This window comes from Cricetulus griseus, chromosome 4, assembly GCF_003668045.3.
Source record: "Cricetulus griseus strain 17A/GY chromosome 4, alternate assembly CriGri-PICRH-1.0, whole genome shotgun sequence".
NCBI lineage: Eukaryota > Metazoa > Chordata > Mammalia > Rodentia > Cricetidae > Cricetulus > Cricetulus griseus.
Window position 1 is genome coordinate 6,378,054 of NC_048597.1, and position 18,770 is coordinate 6,396,823.

General features: G+C 47.7%; 1 protein-coding gene across 2 annotated transcripts in view; it reads right to left on the reverse strand.

The window, feature by feature from the left end:
* Positions 1–3,986: 3,986 nt before the first annotated feature.
* The window catches only part of LOC100768006 (interleukin-10 receptor subunit beta), a 30,216-nt gene continuing 15,432 nt past the window's right edge, over positions 3,987–18,770 (reverse strand). For both annotated transcript variants that reach the window (XM_027415579.2, XM_027415580.2), the window contains exons 6-9: positions 17,335–17,501; positions 15,874–16,039; positions 9,830–9,957; positions 3,987–5,541 (exon numbers count right to left, since the gene is read on the reverse strand). In XM_027415579.2, the coding sequence (XP_027271380.1) occupies positions 4,825–5,541; positions 9,830–9,957; positions 15,874–16,039; positions 17,335–17,501 (1,178 nt within the window). In that variant the 3' untranslated portion in view covers positions 3,987–4,824. The remainder of the gene's footprint in view (positions 5,542–9,829; positions 9,958–15,873; positions 16,040–17,334; positions 17,502–18,770) is intronic.

Sequence of the window (18,770 nt, forward strand, 5' to 3'; positions counted from 1 at the left end):
TATCATAGCAATGAGAGAAGAAATTGATACAGTGAGGCAGAGCATCCAGAGGAAAAATATAGTAAACACTAAGAGCTGGTAAGTCTCAATGGAGGTACTCTAGTTTTTATCGTTATACTTAAAACGCTGAAATGTTCAGTTTGTATGAAATTATTTCTAACTAAGAGAAACATTAAGAATCCAGCATGTAGGCAAGGGTCACTTTATCTCACTTTCTATTCCTTCTTGAACTTTGTCATCCTTTGGCGTCTGTGTAAAATGACAGCTGCATGGAAAAGACAGAGGGCAGGGCTACTGAGATCCGGAAGGCAATGAATGCTCTGTATGGCTGAAGGGCCTGTCTGTCTTCCCACATTTCTGAGTCATGTGTGCTGGCTGATAGCCCTTGGGCCTCCTGCGGCTGTTGGTGCCTCACCTGTCATCCAGCCTACAGCCAATGAGGACAGAGTGTGGGCAAGGCTGGCCTGTACCTCCTTCACCAGGTACAGGGACTTGCAGATAGGCAGGACAAGGAGAGGACCCTGCAGTGATGGAGGCCGATGCTAGAACGTTCTAGGAGGCCTGCAGCGGAGGATAGGTGGAGAAGCAAGAGTCTTCCTGACTGTTCCGCACCCCTGGGATTTTCAGGCAGCGTTCACTTAATACACTGTTGACTGTTTACGATGCTAGCTGTATAACCGGGAATGACAACAGCAGCGTCTGTTTCCCTCTTCAGATGCATCAGTTTGAGGATAGCCTCGGCTACATAGTGCCTCTACACTACCCTGCATTACACAGCAAGCTGAGAAAGATCTGGAGTCAGAGGGAGGGGCAGGGGGAGGTGTAGAGAGTACTGGCTACAATATTTCCCTTTAGAGAAAGAAAAGGGCTAACAGGATGACTCCCCTGGACAGTCACAGCCACATGGGTGGAAGCAGCGAGACTGGCTGCCTCCTGAGGTCCAGCCCAGGGTCACCACCCTCAACCCTTCCTGTAAACAGCCATCAGACCTACCTTTCATACTGAGCTGTGAAAGTCAGATTCCCTTTGGGGAATGCAGGTGACTCCCATTGTAGAATGTTCTTGAAATTAACTGAGTTCATCTTAACATTCTTAGGAGGTGGAATCATCCCTAGAGCTGAAAAAAAAAAAAAAAAAAAAAAAAAAAAGGAGGCAGGAGGGAAAGACGGCTTTGTTTTCCTCAAAAAGGAGACCAAGAAAATGACTACAGCCATCTCCCATCACTGTGGGGGGCTTACCAGGCAGCAAGTCTCTCAGATCCACACTGTCACCTGTTGTTGTGTTGGGGGTGGGGTGGGGTATTAGCTGCATTGAGGAAGCTAGGTTTTGCTTGAAGCATCCATGAGAAGATATTTGTGGGTGGACAATAGCTGGAGGTAGACAATGGTGATGGGAATTTGGGTGGTAGTCATGGATAAGGGGGTCAGGTGGATTTCAGATCCATTTTTATAAATTCTACACTCCATATAGACCATCTGATGGGGACCGGTCAAGGTTAAGGGCCACTTCTGGCTGAAGCCCCTGGAGCCCTGACTGGAGCTGGGGGTCGGGGTAGGGAACCCAGGAGTCTCAATCAGCTACAGCAGTCTGGATCCTCCATGGAGGCTCAGGGAAGGTTATCAGGCCTAAGTGGGCCTGAGGTCGCAAAGAGGGCAGGCAGCCTTGGGCTAAGGACAGAAATATTATTATTATTATTATTATTATATAATAATAATATTTTAAGTTTTTACATAGAAAATTCCAAACCACTTATCCTGGAGCCAAAAGAGACGACATGTGGCAGTAATTATTCAACACCAGGCTGCCTGGGACTCTCAAAGTCCCATGATAAGGAAGCAGAACTAGTCTGAGAGATGGGGGGAGTCCCGAGAGACACAGGCTGCTGAGAGTCTCCAGAAGCTACTTGGGGAGCTGATGGGCAGAATTCAGATTTCAGGGTGTGGACCTGTGAAAAGGGAGGCGTGGGGAGGGGAGCTGGCCCTGCAGAGGAGGGGGCAAAGGAAGGGAGCGGTGGTTAGGGAGGACTCGGGGTGTGCGCCAGAGGGTCGGGGCAGCCACGGGGGTGGGGTGCCTGGGTCTTCCCCACAATCCGGCTTCTGTCAGAAGGACTCCCGGGGATCTGCCAGCAGCTGTCACCGCGTTGACGGTGTGGACAGCCTGTGACCCCGCTGCGGGCTGGGGTGGCGGTGGCTCACCCGGGGTCCGGACGCGCCGCGCCGCGCGTGTGCCGCCCGTGTGGGCGAGGGCTCCCCGGCGGGTGCTGGGCGTCGCACACGGGCCCTTTCGGGGCTCCCGCGGGGCCGTGCTTGGGGCGCCCCGCCTCCGACTTCCCGAGCCTGGGCACCTGCGCCCCGCTCCCCCACCCCAGCCCCTGCCGGCCCGGCCGAGCTCACCTGGCAAGCAGGAAGCCGCGCCCAGCCAGGCCGCCACGCTCCGCGCCCAGGCCATGGCCCCGCGCCGGCCCCGCAGCCGTCGGCGCCCTTCCGGAACCTCCGTCGGGCGGCCAGGCCACTCCCCTCCGGCTCCCTCCGCCCGCAGCCCGCCAGGACCCGGGCCGCCAAGCTGGCCCCAGGCTAACGAAGGCGCTCAAACGCCAGTCCTGGGTGACAGCGTCGTGCCCCCCAAGTCCCCCAGCCCCGCCTTCATCCTGTTTCTCTCTCCTCTTGAGTTTCTCTTTCCTAGGTGGGTGGATGTTGAGAAAATGTCTTTCCGTGAAGTCTACACTGGCCCGGAATTCGAAGCGATCCTCTCGCTTCAGCTTCGCTAGGGCTGGGCGGTTCCTTTCCTTAGTATTGCTTAGTGTTGTGTTTTTCCCCAACAAAGCATCACTTCTCCAAAGTCCTGTCGCCCAAACAGGTGAATCAGAGCACCCACCCCTCAGCATAGCCTGGGAATGTTTTAGTGCCCCTCCCCACCCCAAGGAGATGGCACAAGGCCAGTTCCTTCACTTCTTGGTAACTTGTTTCTTACATAAGACTGCTGAGAAAGCTTTAATTTCCTCTTCTAAACGGACCAGGTGGTGAGGTGGGAAAATCCACAGTAGGCCGGCTGACTACGTGTTGAGAAATGTCTACGTTAGAACATGCTAAGTGTGTGTGTGTTGGGGGGGGGGCATCCCAGCAGGCCATCGCAGATTTAGAGAAAGACAGAATAATCTTGAAACGCCAGCAGAACCACAAATATGCTAAAGAAATACATTCTAGTGAGAAATTACTCAAAAGACTACAGGCTTGTATGAAAAAGTATTCTTGTATTAACCTCTGACAATCTTAAAACATACAAAATTTAAAAGAGAATAAGTGCAAGTGCTAAAAACTATTTACCAGCAATTATGCAAAGCTTAAAAGAAAGTGCTAGCGCCAGCAAGTGAGTCTGGGTAGAGGATAGATGTATTCAGAGGGCAGAGAGATGGTTTGTGTGTGTAGGGTCTCTGACACGGTTTTCGTGTGTAGGGTTTCTCTCCTGTGGGATTTTATTAGGTCTATTTCACGGGGGCTTCTTTTGAACTGCTTTAGAGGAGTTACATGAGCAATCCATCAGAAGCCTTTGAGCTAGGACCCCTGTAGTTTTCCCTCTTTGAATAGAAGAACAGTGTGAGAAACTGACTTTTGGGGAGCAAGACGGGAGGGTTTATAGTCTTCTTCATCCATCCTGGGTGCCTCTGGGGCTCAGCACCTCCACTCAATCCCCGTCTTTCCAGCATTGGCCCCAGGCCTCTAGGATGGTGGAAATGACTTAACCCAGTCATCCCCTTTATTTCACAATGAAGAAACTGGAGCTCAAGGAGGTGAAGCACAAAGGTGGGGGGGGGGTGCTGGTAGAGTGCTTGCCTAGCATGGATGAAGCCCTTAACTTATGGCAGTAGACTCCTGTAATCACAGTGCCGGGGAGGGCGGAGGCAGGAAGACCAAAAGGTCATCCTATATGAGAGAACTTGTCCAAAATAAAATAAAGAATAAAATAAAAACCACACAAGAACCCCAAAGTCACCCATTGGCAATCAGATGTGTGGCTCGCCCCTCCATGATATTTGAGACTCACAGTGACAGTCATCCAAATCTATACATAGAGTTCTTTAAAAATTGTTAAATGGGACTAAGACTCGTCGTGTCTTGTGTGTATTGCGAAGACCTTGAAATGCTTGCTCTCACCCCTAAAAACAAAAACCTTAAAATGTGGCAGGCACTGAGATTTTGCTCCTTGCCCTCCACCACGCCAGCTTCCCTTCTCTCTGAGTGCCCTGGAGGATCCTAGAATTATTCTCATGGCTTCTCCCCACCCCCACATTTCTGTGGAAGGCTTTACAGGTGGCTGATGACCATCTCAGAGTGGAGGAAACGGGCAGTGGTGGCTGAGAAGGGCCCAGACCTTGCTGGTTCCCTTGTGTTCCACCGTGTTTCTCCCACCTGGGAGGTGTGCCCTTCCTCTTTCCCTTTTACCCTCTTTCAGGCTCATTCCATGAGCCCTGCTAAACACTGCTTGGCCAGTTTTTCTTTCCTTTTCTCTGCCCCAATTTAATCATTTCCTAGATATGACACAGGGATGGGAGGCCTTGGCTGCCTCTGAAAGTCACAGTGAACACTGTTCCCTGGGAAACATAACACAGTACCGCCTTAGTGCATCACTGGGAAGGAGGTGGGCGGGGCATGCTCGTGACCCACGTAAACAACAATGGATCCCCAAACTGGGAATCTGCACAGAGAAGACTATCAGCAAGAACCAGGAGGGCTCCAGAGTTCCCTAGTCCCCCCCTCACAGACACCTGCAGGCCACAAGGTATCCAGGCTGGCTGTGAAGAGGCCCACTCAGCTTGAGCTTCCAGTGTCATCTCATAATATAGCCGTCCCCTGTGTCAGCATCTGAGTCTGAGGTGTCAGTTTTTTCAGAGGACCCATCTTCAGTCCACAGACCCTGTGAAGAGACACTGGGATGAGGTGACTGTGTCCTGTCCTCACCGGCCATTGGAAGGCCTGACTCTCTCCTGTGGGGAGCCTCGTCTAGGTGGACCGGATCTTCTGCGAGAGATGACACCTCTGAGCCCCCTTCAGAGTCATCATGGAGAACTCTCAAAAACACAGAATTTAAGTTCACGTTGAAGATAACTTTGTCCCCGGTCCCATTCACGGAGCTGCTGTCATCCCCGGGGAAGGAGTCCTGGAGCACACTCTCTCTCCTCTCATAGGGACCACTCGGGTCTTCTGAAGGCCTGAGGCCCAGCCCCACCACAGCCTCGGTGGGGAGTTCTGGCTCAGTCCCAGGCCCCGTGGCATCAGATTCCTCAGCGGCTGAGTCTTCTTCAAGCTGGGACTCCAGGGGGTGGTTTGCGGGGTCAGAGGCCTGGCTCAGAAGCCTGCCCATGAGTCCATGCGTGGTGTAACCAGTGGCACTCGCTTTGGGGACGTCTTCATCACTGTCACTTCCATCTCCATAGTCATAATTCCACACCTTCTTCTTTTTGCTTGAGGGAATGATCTCCAACTTGTCAACTCCTTCTGACGGTGGTACTTCAGGGAATATCCAGGACAGAAAGTTATGGAAATTCTAGAGAGGGAGGAAGGACATAGGGAGGGAGAGAGAGAAGGTCTTTCACTTGTATTAGCTCTTCAACATTAAAGTTAGCATTCACTGTGAAGTGATGCAGACGTGGGTACATTAATGACACACACTGACGGCTGTATGTCACTTGCTGGTTGCTGGCCACTGCTCCTGTATTTCCAAACCCAAGGATGCTAGGATGCTCCATATGAAATGTCACAGCATTTGTGTGTCACCTCTCTTCTCCCACCTGTACACTCTCAACCACCTCTAGATTGCTTACAGAACTTGGCACAATACAAACGCTGTGTGAACGGAACAGTGCCAAGCAAGAGTCCATTTAGATGCCCTGTCTGTGGTTGCATGAAGCCTGGGATGCAAGCCATTTTCTAGTTTCCTTGCCCTCACAATTGCACTACGAAGCAGGCTTATCTGTCTCTGTCTCTGTCTCTCTGTCTCTGTCTCTCTGTCTCTGTCTCTCTGTCTCTCTCTCTCTCTCTCTCTCTCTGTGTGTGTGTGTGTGTGTGTGTGTGTGCATGCGCGTGCGCGCACATGCTGGGGGATTGAACTCAGGGCCTTTTGCATGCTAAGCATATCCCATGTCACTGAACACCCAGCCACTAGACTTACTATGTATTTAAACTGTGTGTGGTATGAGGCAGAGAGGGATCCCATATAATTTGTCTAGTACAGTTCACACCATCACCAGCCATGGTTTCCCCACTGATCGCACAGCCACTGACACACAGCAGGCTTCTATGCATATATTTATAGGGGACACGGTAGCCACGCCTGCTAGGGGGGCTTCATAACCGTCCTTTATGCCTTGACGCTCAAGGAGCTTCGATTCTTTCCTGATCAATGCCTTCCACTGGATTTGGCATGAATTCTCAAGTACAGCTGCCACCAATTGTTCCCAGTCCATGGGGGGTCACCCTGTTAAAGGTTGCCCATGAATGTAATAGCTGTTTTATGTATGGCTATGGAGACCATATGAGACAACTGATTCTTTAATATTCTTAAGATCCTTCAGCTGTATAGGTTGACATAATAAGCCATCTGTCCCTGAGGGTGTTTCTTAGAAGGTGGCTTTTTTACTCCTGTTTCTGGGCTTCTCTGATGGTCTTTTGTTACCCTTTGCTATCCTTTCCTGTGTGATGGGCATGTGTGTTTTTATTAGATTTATTTCTTAAATTAAAAAAAAATAACTTGCCGCTCCTGTAATTGTATTGATTTTGGGGCTACTGAAAATGATACACCGTTTCTATAAATATAAAAAACGAGGAAAACAATCCATGTCCCTAGTAATCTGGATTAATCTTGGTGAGCATCGGTGCTTTGGAAGGTGGCAAGAGAGAATCCTGGGAAAGCTGGCTGTGCTTTTGTTTTTTCTCGATCTGGGCATAAGTTACATTATTGTTTGGGTTGGGTGAAATTCAGTGGCTTTACACAGTGGTTTTTGTACTTCATTCCTCTGAGGCTGGAAGCAGCTTTACCCTTACTTTCTAATTAAACATGGTCAATTTAAGTATGCAATGACTTTGCCAAACCTTTTGATTGTTTCTTTGAGACGGTCTCCCCGTGTAGACTTGCTGGCCCTGTACTCACTATGTAGGGCAGATTACTGACATAAAAATTTAGCCCCAGAGTGATATAAACTTTTGAGATTAATATTCTTACTTATAAATAATTGCAGTCTGCCCTACTCTTTAAACTAAGCCCACTGGTGGGGCTTTTGTTCGCCTTGTCCCACATACCAACACTTGGAATATATGTCATTCAGTAAAGAGTCAACAAGGATTTGTTAAAGTCAAAACAGTAACCATCTAAAAGTTTTACTAGCACGTTCAAGACCCCGAGTTTGAGTTCCCCAAATTGAACTTTCTGGTAAAAATGCATCTCCAAACACACTAGGCCTAGAGTGGCATGCGTTCCTTTTTCTGGAAGATTCGCTTAAATGGAGAGCAATAATTTTTAACAGAGTAGAGGACAGACCTAAGGTGACAACAGAACTAAGTGACTAAAGCTATCATATGTGCAGGGACAGTGGCCACTGGGGGAACAGGGTAATGCAGATGAGCTGCACCAGGAGAAAACAAGGTGTTTCTACTTGAAATGTCACAAAATCATTGCAAGAGGGAACAGTGTGACTGTGGCAGGAAAGACGGGAAATGGCCGGCAAAAGCAGCTGAGTGAAAACACACGACGTTTAGAAAGATATAGATCAACAACACTCAGATTCTACAAGGGCCCTGAGCTGCCAACAGAGGCAGACAAGAGCTAAGCAAACGGTTGTCCTTGTGACTCATGAGAGCAGCACTTGAGAACCACTATGAGCAGCCATCAAGTACAGGACATCGAACAAAGCATGACAAGTTAGCTTGTTATGACATTTTATAAGATAAATCTACTCTGTCTCTCTCTCTGTGGACTATTTCCATTGTACTATTCCTAATTGGAAAGAGAGAGCAAAGAAAATCAATCCAAATGCCCTACAGTTGGGAAAAAAGAATGCCTTGATAATAATGCAATTCCATGATCATTAAACATAATAGGTATGGAGTAGGGGCTGAAAGGGCTCATTCAGTAAAGTGTCTACAACACAAGTGTAAAGTTTGATCCCTAGTGCTCATGGGGGCGGGGGCTGGTTCAACAGCCTTAATCTGTAATCCTAGCAGAAGAGGGGCAGGCGGGATAGAGACAGTTGGAGCCCTGAAGCTCATTCTCAGCCAGCCTAGCTGTACAGATAGCCTTCAGGTTCAGTGAGAGACCTTCTAAAAAGATAAAGGGGGAACAATGCCCACCCTTAAGGCTTGGAACATTGCATGAGGGGGAGCAGAAGGAGTGTAAGAGCCAGAGGACCATGAGTTTGCTGTGAGATTGTGTCTCCTAGGAGCGTCAGAAGCTACACCAATACCGTCTCACCAACATGACTGCCCAAATGAGAGCTGAACAAAGACAACACCAACAGGCATGCAAAGTAGCCTGGAGTCCAGGAGAGCCTGGTCTACAACCTTACACAGAGAACTACAGGCAACTAGGGAATGCTGGGAGCTGGAGCTGGAGCTGGAGCAACCGTCCTCCCCAGGGAAGGGCACACCAACTCATTATCCAGTACCAAATGGTCAGCCCTGAACACTCATGTGAGAGCAACATTAGACAGGCCGAGCAGGTTGCACGTGTGTAGTATGTACATACATGTGTGTGTGTGATAACAGTGCCTATGGCAAGTATGTAATAAGAATTAATGAAAAAGGAGTCATGAATTTGAGGGGCATCAAGGGGGGATTAAGGTTTGGAGGGAGGAAGGGGGTAAATGATGTAGTTATAATCTCAAAAAATTGTTTTAAAGTTAAAGAAAAAGCAATTATTAGCTTGTTTTGGAAAAGCTATATGCAGTTGAATAGAAAAAATCAAATGAGCTTAATAAAAAGAAAACGTGTTATGCATGCAAAACAAAACAAAAAATAAAGTGGAGAGGGCTGGCAGGGCAGGTAGACGCACTCAACTTCGAGACTGATCACCTGGGCTCCACCCCAGACCTGCATAGTGGAAAGAGAGAGACGGGGCCTCCTCAAATTGTCCTCTGACTTCATAGGATGCCAGGGAAGGTGACCCCTTCCCAAGCACAAATACTTAAGTGTAAATGTAGTTAAGTTCTGCTTCTTTTTAAGACAGAGGAAGAACAAGAGGTTGGCTGGGTAGGAAGGGGAAGGCTCTGGGAGGAGTTTGGATCCAGGAAAGGACAGGAAAACAGATACTGTGTGAATTTCTCAAAGACCCAATTAAAATACTCAAATGAAAACAAGCTGGGGAGCCATTGAGAAAGACACCTAAAGTCAACATGTGACTTCCACATCATGCACAGGTGAACAAATACCTACCACAGGGCGGGGGAGCGGCGGAGATGAAGGAGGAGAGAGAGAATAGATAGAAGAAACAGAAAAAATGCCCTGATACATTTGAGACTTGCAGGGATAATAAAGAATCTAGAATGACCAAGATAACTGATGTTTTTGGAAAAGGAGATTATTTACTGCAAACATATTACATCTATAATAAAAATTATCAAGTTAAAATAAGAAACAAGATAGGGGCTAGAGAGATGGCTCAGTGTTTAAGAGGCTGCTCTTCTAGAGGACCTGGTTCAATTCCCCATACTCACATGACAGCTGACAACTGTCTGTAACTCTAGTTCCAGGAGATCTGAGACACTCACACAGATATACATGTAAGCAAAACATCAATAAAATAAACAAATAATTTAAGAAATAAAGGTAGAAGAACTACATACCAAGGCATTGGGGAAATTGTGTTTTAAGCATATGTAACCAATCCGTTTCAGCATTACGACGATGCTGAAGAAGAGCACTGCTATCACACACCCAGTAACTATTCCTACTTTGTCATACTCTGACGACCCTGTTGATGAAAAGATAAATGACTTTATTCAAAAGAAATTCAGGGTATGGTCACAGGTGGGGTAACACTCACATTGGTCTCATGTCAGAATTTAATGCGGAGAAAGCCAAAGTTTGAGGAAAAATTATATCTCTAGATACCAAAGAATGGAGGCTAACATAAATGCTTTTATTTTAAACAAAATATATCTAGTTTTCAAAATAAAAATAAAACATAGTGGGGCTGGAGAGATGGCTCAGAGGTTAAGAGCACTGGCTGCTCTTCCAGAGGTCCTGGGTTCAATTCCCAGCAACCATATGGTGGCTCACAACCATCTATAATGAGATCTGGTGCCCTCTTCCGGCCTGCAGAAGACATGCAGGCAGAACATTGTATACAAAATAAATAAAATCTTAAAAAAACAAAAACAAAAACAAAACCCCCCCACATACTTCCGTGTTCTGTAATTGCAACAGAGTAGCTCCTAGCTGTCCATCTGTGGTTCTTGAAATTTCACCGATCAAAACTGGAACCTACTTTCTCTGTCACACCACATCGCAAATCCCTACTTGGTCCAGGTGGAAGAGTTGGAGGATGGACCAGCAGCTTAGAAAACCAATTAGGCCATTCTGAGGCTCAGCCTTGGCCACAGCAGGCACCCAAACCCGGGCACTCTCTTTGCCTGCGAAGAACTTGCCCTAGACTTTGTCAAACAAGATTGAAGATTTCTACCTCAGCGCTGAGAGCAGCAGTTTCCCTAAGTACCACTGGGCCAAGGTGCAGCGAGTCAGCACGTGTGGCATTCTCTTAAATTTCCAGAAAGGCTCTCTTAGTATGAACTCTGTATCCAGAGCTTCAGGGAAAACAGACATAGGAGAGAAAAGGCACTGAAAATTGATGGCATACTTCCAAGTCTTTTAAAGAGCGAGTTAATGAACTCGCTCAGTGAAGGCCCCGCACTGGGAGTTAGCCCTGACTTCTGAACCCAGGCCCATGAATGGTGTCGGATCCTCAGGCCTAGGCTCAGAGGCACCGCTCTCAGACACACAAAATCTTCACACATTTCCTAGGAAGGGAGAGATAAACCCAAGTAACCCCCACAGATGAGGCATTAGGTGACATTCTGTGATTCTGACTCACAGGTGACATACCCGACTTTCTAAAGAGTACAGGAGAGCAGTGCAGCAAATTCAACCGACACATGACTGACACAGTGGCCTAGGAACACACTAGGCAAATCGCGCCCAGCAGCAAGCTTTAGTAGCCTTCCCCACAGGGCGATTTGTTATCAGTCTCAGAGGTCTTCATGACTTGAAGGTTTGTGTCTGGTTTTCGCTTAGTGGTGATGTAAAATATAACCTCTCTTGGCTTGTGGCCTCTTACACATGTGTGCTATCATTGTAGATCATCTTCCTAAAAGAGGGTTAGGTCAGCTCATTTTGAGAAGCAGAGGCCAGATTTGTATCTTCAAATTGGCCTTGGATGCATCTTGTCTTCCTTTTGCAACCTAAGAGACCTGGGCAGCAAGGGTCGTGTTTCATGACTGCCATTCTCTGCAGCGGACAAGAGAACTTTCTGAGACTGCTGATGGCTAATGCTTCTTGGAGTTCTTCCCTTCTGGCCTCCCACTGGGATTATTTGCAGTGCCTGGCAGGGAGGCACCTGGATCCCCCACTTGGTGGCACACTGATGTTCCTCTTACATCCTAAATCAGATCTGCTCAAGTTCCCCTGTGGTCCCCAGGCCTCCTAATGGCTTTCAAGACCTAGGTCATCTGGAGTCTCCCACCCTCTCAGGTTCACCCTTTGCTCACTGCGCTCCAGGTCAATGCTTCCCCAGACCCTCTGTCAGCATTCGCTGGACCCATCCTATGGAATTCCCTCCCTGCTATGTCTCCCTGACTCATTTGCTTTGTTCCTGTGGTCTTATCTAAAGAAGCAAGTTGGCAAAACCTAGCTCAGTTCAGATTGGCTTACAGTTCCAACGTTAGATGTCCAAAATGAGTTTCACTGGAATAAAGATCAGGGTGTTTGCAGGATGTCCCTTTCTGCTTTGGAGAGCCCTCCTTCATCCTTAGAGCCAGCTGACTAGCAACTCCCAGTCTCTTACAGTCCGACCTCTGCTTCCATTGTTGCTGTCCTCTGCCTCCTTCCCTTGTAAGGTCCTCTGTGCTCCCAGGAGACCCACATGGGTGGTCAGGGATAATCTGTCGCCATTTTGAATTTATTAGGAACCACCAAGCCTCTTTGTCCCCAGGAGGTAGCATGTTAACATATCTAGGATCAAGATACAGATATCTTTATGTTACTGTTACTGGTCCATCACACCTCCCCGGGGCCCTCATCCAGGAAGTATCCCTTTGACCATCTGTGGTGGATGCTGTAGGCATCCCTGTAGGGAGACACTGTAGCCACGCTTCCTAGGAGCTAGCTACAGCGTCTCCCTACACATCCCAATCACATCCCTCAGCGAGCTGTGGGTGCTTCGGTGCACGCTAACAGCTAAGTGTGAGTTGCTTCTGAAGGACTTGACCTCGGCCAAGGCAAAGTTGTTCCCACCCAGAGATCACATCACCCAGGACTATTAACCACCCTGGTGACTCCCTGAGACGCCCTTGGGAGTGAACTGCTGAGCAGAGGACAGCCATGCAGACAGTAACCACTAGTTCTTTCTTTGCTGGCCCACACTTGCTCCCTCATCCCCTTTCTGAGGTTTGCCCACCTCCACACAAATCACAATTGGTCAGGAATTGAAGGGAGTGTGCACCATATTTGACTGCAGTGGGAGTCCTACAATGTCAGAGATGTCTATTTCTGCCATTGCTATATTTGTCACATGAATAGATCCCCCTCGGGGTTTTCTAAGAGCCAACCGATGGGCACAGGGACTAACAAGGGGGATCTCATCACATCTCTGGTCTAAAGTCCTCCTGTGGCTGTTGCCCTAAGAGTAAGCACTGGTCTCAGCTGGTCATCAAGGGACAGCTGGCTCTGCTGGTTAACAGCGGCTTGGATGGCAGCAGGACAGTAGGAGGCATCGTCGTATTACCTCAATCTGTGTGACTGCTGAGTGCCAGACAAGAAAACACAACTGTTTGGATAGTTGTAGTTGCCTGCTCGTTAACTGTCTCAGTTAACGACAGAAGGGAGGCCGGCGATTCATCAAATGGTGTGTTAACATGGAAAAATGGTGGGATGAACCCACAGCACGCTATTGCAAGACCAGGTCTTAGCAGGTGGAGGTGGGGTGGGGTGAGGGGAGAGTCGGTCATCTTCCAGAGAATGGCCAGCTGCTGGGTCAGCACCTCAGGGTCACAGTAAACCTTCCTCTGTTGTTTTACTAGTTTATTTTTTATTACGTGTGTGTGTGTGTGTGTGTGTGTGTGTGTTTAGGCACAGGGCTTCAAACCTCATGAAATTCCCTGAGTGAGAGCTGCTGTTTTTAACAAGCACCATTTGGGGTCTGCTATGGTTGCAAAGTCTCCTGTGTGGTTAGTGTCCACTGAGACGGTACAGGGAGCGGGGAGTGGGGGGGTGGGGTGTTAGGAAGGGCTTGGGTCACAAGGCTCTGCCCTTCCTTATGCGTGGAGTAACTGTCATTATGGGAATGGGTAAGATCCCTCGGATGTGACTTCCACATAAAACACCTTGCTACTTCCCCTCCACGGCACGTGACATCTTCTACAATGCTAGGGTTCTGAAAGGAAGCCTTCCTAGTTTGGATTTCCCAGCCCACTAGGAGAAATTCTCTCTCTCTCTCTCTCTCTCTCTCTCTCTCTCTCTCTCTCTTTCTCTCTCTCTCTCTCTTTCTCTCTCTCCTCCTTATACATGCTCTATCTGCATATAGGACTTTATGCCCACATAAAGGGCATCAGATCCCATTATGGATGGTTGTGAGCCACCATGTGGTTGCTGGGAACTGAACTCAGGAAGGACCACTGGAAAAGCAGCCCTTGCTCTTAACTGCTGAGCCATCTCTCCAGCCCCCTAAATGTCTCTTCTTTATTTAAAGTTATCCACTTTAACAGCAGACAAAAAAAAAAAAAAAAAAAAAAAGCTAAGGTAGCAACCACCTAAATTTATGCCAATGAAGTGACCCCCTGGAGAGCAGTGAGACAGATTCCGGATGAGGCTCATGCTGCCTCATGCTGTGGACAATGACTTAGACCCAGCTAAAGCCCAGGAACATGGGACCCGCCGTTCTTCCGTGTTCAGACCCTTCCATCCCTGTCCAATGTACCCTCCTCTCTGGACTCATATAGAACCTTTATCCCAAACTGTCTCCTAAGTCCCCCGAGTTCCGGGAGGCACTTCATCAAACTATTGGATCTGAGAGGGGTTTGGGGGAGTTCTTGGGTTTGTAGCCATGTTGGACAGGAGTCCACGTGGTCTGACCCCTTGACCTTGTGGCTATCATCTGAAGTGGGGACGATCTATGGAAACAGGTCCTTATCCTGCCTGCTCCACTCTGCTTGAGTAATGGGTCAGAAATGAGCTCAAATGCTGGCTGTCTCGGAGTCAAGAGGTCTGGTGTCAGACACGGATATGCTGACTTGTTTGGGCCAATGTTAATATTTGTGTAGGATCAATATGCTACAAAGACTGAAACACAACTTATGGTAAAGGTTGACCTTTTAACCTTTGGTATCACCCTGCGTATCTTTCTGCTTGGAGAAACACTAGACCATGAAGTCACACTGCTATCAGTCCACCCTAGCGTCAGGTCCTATTTAGTGTAGCTTGCTGAATCCCCCAAAATAGCTAAGCCATTTGTAATAGTTACATTGGCAACATTGTGGCAGACTGCTTGACAGAAGAAATGGAAGCGGACAGGATTGGCTTTGGCTCACCAAGTCAGAGAGTCTGTCCATCCTGGCAGGGAAGGAGGGACGGAGGAGCTCAGCTCCGTGGCAAGAGTGTGTACTGGAAGCTGTTCAAGGTGGGTGAGGAAGCAGAGAACGTGCCGCACAGCAGGGCCTTCGAGGCTGACCCCATACCCAGTCACCCACTTTGGTCAGTTAGGCCTAACCTCCCAAAGTTTTCAGGAAGACTCAAAACGGAGCCATCAGCTGGAGCTCAAGAGCTCAAATCCTGAGCCCATCTCTGCATTCCCTTGCAAATACAATCTTAGCTTCACTCTGATGCACGGTGTTTAGGAGGCTGTCTTTGTGGCTGAAGAATTTACAGAGCTGTCTCTGAGGGGGATTTTCAGAACCTTTTTCTTTCAATGAGACAACTGAAGAACTAGTAACTGTCCAAGAAAATAAGGAAGGCATCTAAACTCAGCCACTCCCCTTTCCATGTCTTTTCTTTGGGGGGCAGGGTCTTGCTATATGACTCAGGCCGGCTTGAAACTCACTCACAGCACAGGAGGGCTTTAAACTTATCATCTTGCCCCACCTCTGGAGGCTAGAGTACAGGCATGCACCCCCACACCCCATGCTCCCTGCTGGTGCTCCCGACTAGTGCTCCCTTGTTCTAGCCACTTGGTTTCTCAGACAGAGAACGTTGGGGTCTCAGCTTCTTGACTTTACCAGGGGCTGTCTCTTCTCTCTGGAGAAGGCTTTTTCTCTCTACACACAGAACCAATATTTGTAGGCCTCACACCTAAGGGCCTGGTTTCCCTCCAGCACCTTCTTGGGTTTCTAATGCCAGCAACTTGGAGACTTCCAGCACTAGGTACAAACAATGGCCAAAGGGCACACAGGGCTGAATTGAACCCAGATTTCCTTAAATAAAAACGCCTAACTTTCTCAGGTAGATACTGGTTATTCTTATGGCAGGACAGACATTAGAGACGGACCAATAGGAACAGAGATGTGATGTACATTTATTGGGAGAAGTACATTCAGCACACTAGAACTTGAGGGTTTTTTTCTCTCTCATTCAACCGTTTGCCATCAAAATAAAAGTGCAAACTTTAAAAACCTAACCATACCTGATTCCTGGTCAGGCTGAAGGGCGGTGCATTTAAAGGGAGACTTTATAGAGGTCTCCAGGGTTTCAGCTTCAAAATAAACAGATACACAGTAGTTTGTCTTTGGAAGTAAGTCTCGAAGGACATAGGTGAAGTTCCCAGTGATGCTCTTCATTGTGGGCTTGTGCTGTAAAAAAGAGACACAGACACAGAAACAGACACACAGACACACAGACACACAGACACACACACACACACACACACACAGACAGACACACACACACACACAGACACACACACACACACACAGACACAGACACACGAAAGACAAAGAGAGAGAGAGAGAGAGAGAGAGAGAGAGAGAGAGAGCAGTTAAGACCTTGGTTTAAAAACATCATAGGATTAACTGGTGAAAAGGAGTCTAAGTCTCCAGAAGCTAGCAATTTACCACCAAACCACACCACACCTTCACATATTCTAAAACCATGACATCTGGCCCATCAGCTCCATTGTACGGACGAGAAGAAAAAGCCCTGAAGCAAATGAAGGTTTCCCCGACATCATTTCTACAATATTGTCATTTCCCTAGCCTCCCCTCTACCCTACAAAATAACTGTAAAAAGTCTTATTTTGCAGTTCCTCAAGTGCACTCTCAGCAGTGGACATGCTGTCACTTCTCCAGTTAGTGCTCCCCCCAAGCTCACTTTCTATAGCTCTGCCACAGGTCATTCCTTCCCTTTAAAAGAAAGGCTCTGGAGGAGAGCAAGCCCTGCGATGCTTTCCTGGAGCCCGTTCCAACCAGTCTCTGGCCCACAACTCACCAGAGGCACTCTGATGGAAGGCCTCTCTGTGTCCAGAGTTAATCTGGACACAGGACCTGCAGTGTCTGTCACGTCCCCCTCTGAACACCATATTAGCAGCGAACATTTCCCGACTGAGCCTCACTCAGAGTCCTCGTAATCTCAGGTAATGACAACTGTAACACACTGAGGCCTTAACCCTTCTCTTTTCTCTGCCACACTGTAGAGTCCATTTATAAAACCCACGTCGTACTGGAAGGTCACCACCAACTGGTCCAGGCTACTCCTGCCTGTTGCTGGGTTACAGCAACGGCCTCTTTTATTTCATGATTTAAAGGCCAATTTTCTTTAATAAAGAAGAGGCCTGCTGTCTATAGCTTTCATCCTCCAGTGTTGTTGTTATCCTAGTAAACACACCTTACTTCTGACATAGTCTAAAATGCTGCAATTCGTGGTACAAACATGAAGACGCATGGCTGCATTGTGACAGGAGGTGATACAACTTCTCTCCCCATTTCTACCCCTGCCCCGCCCTGCCCCGCCCTCTCTCTCTCTCTGCCAAGTTGAGTGTTGAACATGACAGAAAGCAACTCCACCACTGAGCTACCTCCTGCAGGGCAGCTCAGCAGATGGGCACAGCCAGTAGGGCATTGTTCAGGTCTGAACTCGGGGAACCACTCACCAGCTTGATGCTCTGTCCCGCCTGTTCTCTGATGACAAGCGACTTATAACCTAGCATTTCCCATATGCTCTCCCCGAATATCTTGGGGGTGACAGGTGGAAATTTCATTGTGACATTTATGTGATCTGTGAAGCCAACAACCTCGAATTCTGGCGGCTCAACTCTAGCTGTGTGGGAAACAGGACGAGAGATGAATACAGTTAGTCCTTAGATACGCAACTGGACACCTCCTGTTGTCACACATGGTGTCCTTCCACTCAAAGAAACACTGATTCTGTTTGAATGGGCTTCTTGTTCTAGCTGGACAGCATTGTTAGGATTTACTGGTGCAAAACGGAGAATAAAACAGTAAGACGATTCGCCGGGTGTTGGTGGTGCACACCTTTAATCCCAGCACGAGGGAGGCAGAGGCAGGCGGAGTTCTGTGAGTTCAAGGCCAGCCTGGTCTCCAGAACGAGTCCCAGGACAGGCTCCAAAGCTACACAGAGAAACCCTGTCTCAAAAACCAATATATGTATTTGTAGAAAATATAGGTGGGAATTTTCTTTGGGTATAATCAACGTTTTTACAATGTGTGAATATGAATGTACACATAGTCACAAGTATTAACTGGATATATAAATGTCATACTTGCACATGCATGTTCACATACACACACTGAAACTAAGTCCTTCTAACCCACAATATTTTTTATGATTTCACTAAACTACTTAAAAAAACAAAAGAAACAAAAGCCCCAAACAACTCAGATTTTCCCTGCACAGCCCAGGCTGGCCTTGAACTCCCGATTCTCTAGGTCTGGTTCCTCAGTCCTGGGAACACAGGCGTGAGCACTATGCCTGGCTCACTTAGCTAGAGTTCAGAAACATTTTCATACATGCTTCTCTACCTCAAGGGTTAGAAAACCGTGTCTCATGGGTTAAACTTTGGCACAACCTACAGTTTTAGACTTTTTTCTTTTGGATGATTTTGCTGTTTTTTTAGGGATCTCATAGGAAAACAGGAAGAACCCGGGATGGGACAGAAACTGTGTGACCCACAGAGTCTAAAATGTTCTTCTCTGGCCTTATAGTATCTCTGACCCCAAACTCACCTCATAACTTTCCAGGTTGAATTTGAATCCTTGTATTCTAGACCCCAACTGATTCACTATTTTGAACAAATAGATTATCCTTAACGTCCATCAAAAGAATCAACGTGTCATTCAGTGTTCTTGGAGCTACAGTTTTACATTTGTCCTTAGCTGTTTCTCTCCCCCCCCCCCCTTTAGCTGTCTTGGGACTCGGTTTGTAAACCAGGGTGGCTTTGAACTTAAAGAGATCCACTTGCCTCTCCCTCCTGAGTCCTGGGATTAAAGGTGTGCACCACCACCTTGCTCTTTTTCCTTTTAAAAAGTTTTTTTTTTTAATTTAAAATTGTATGTATGTATGTATGTA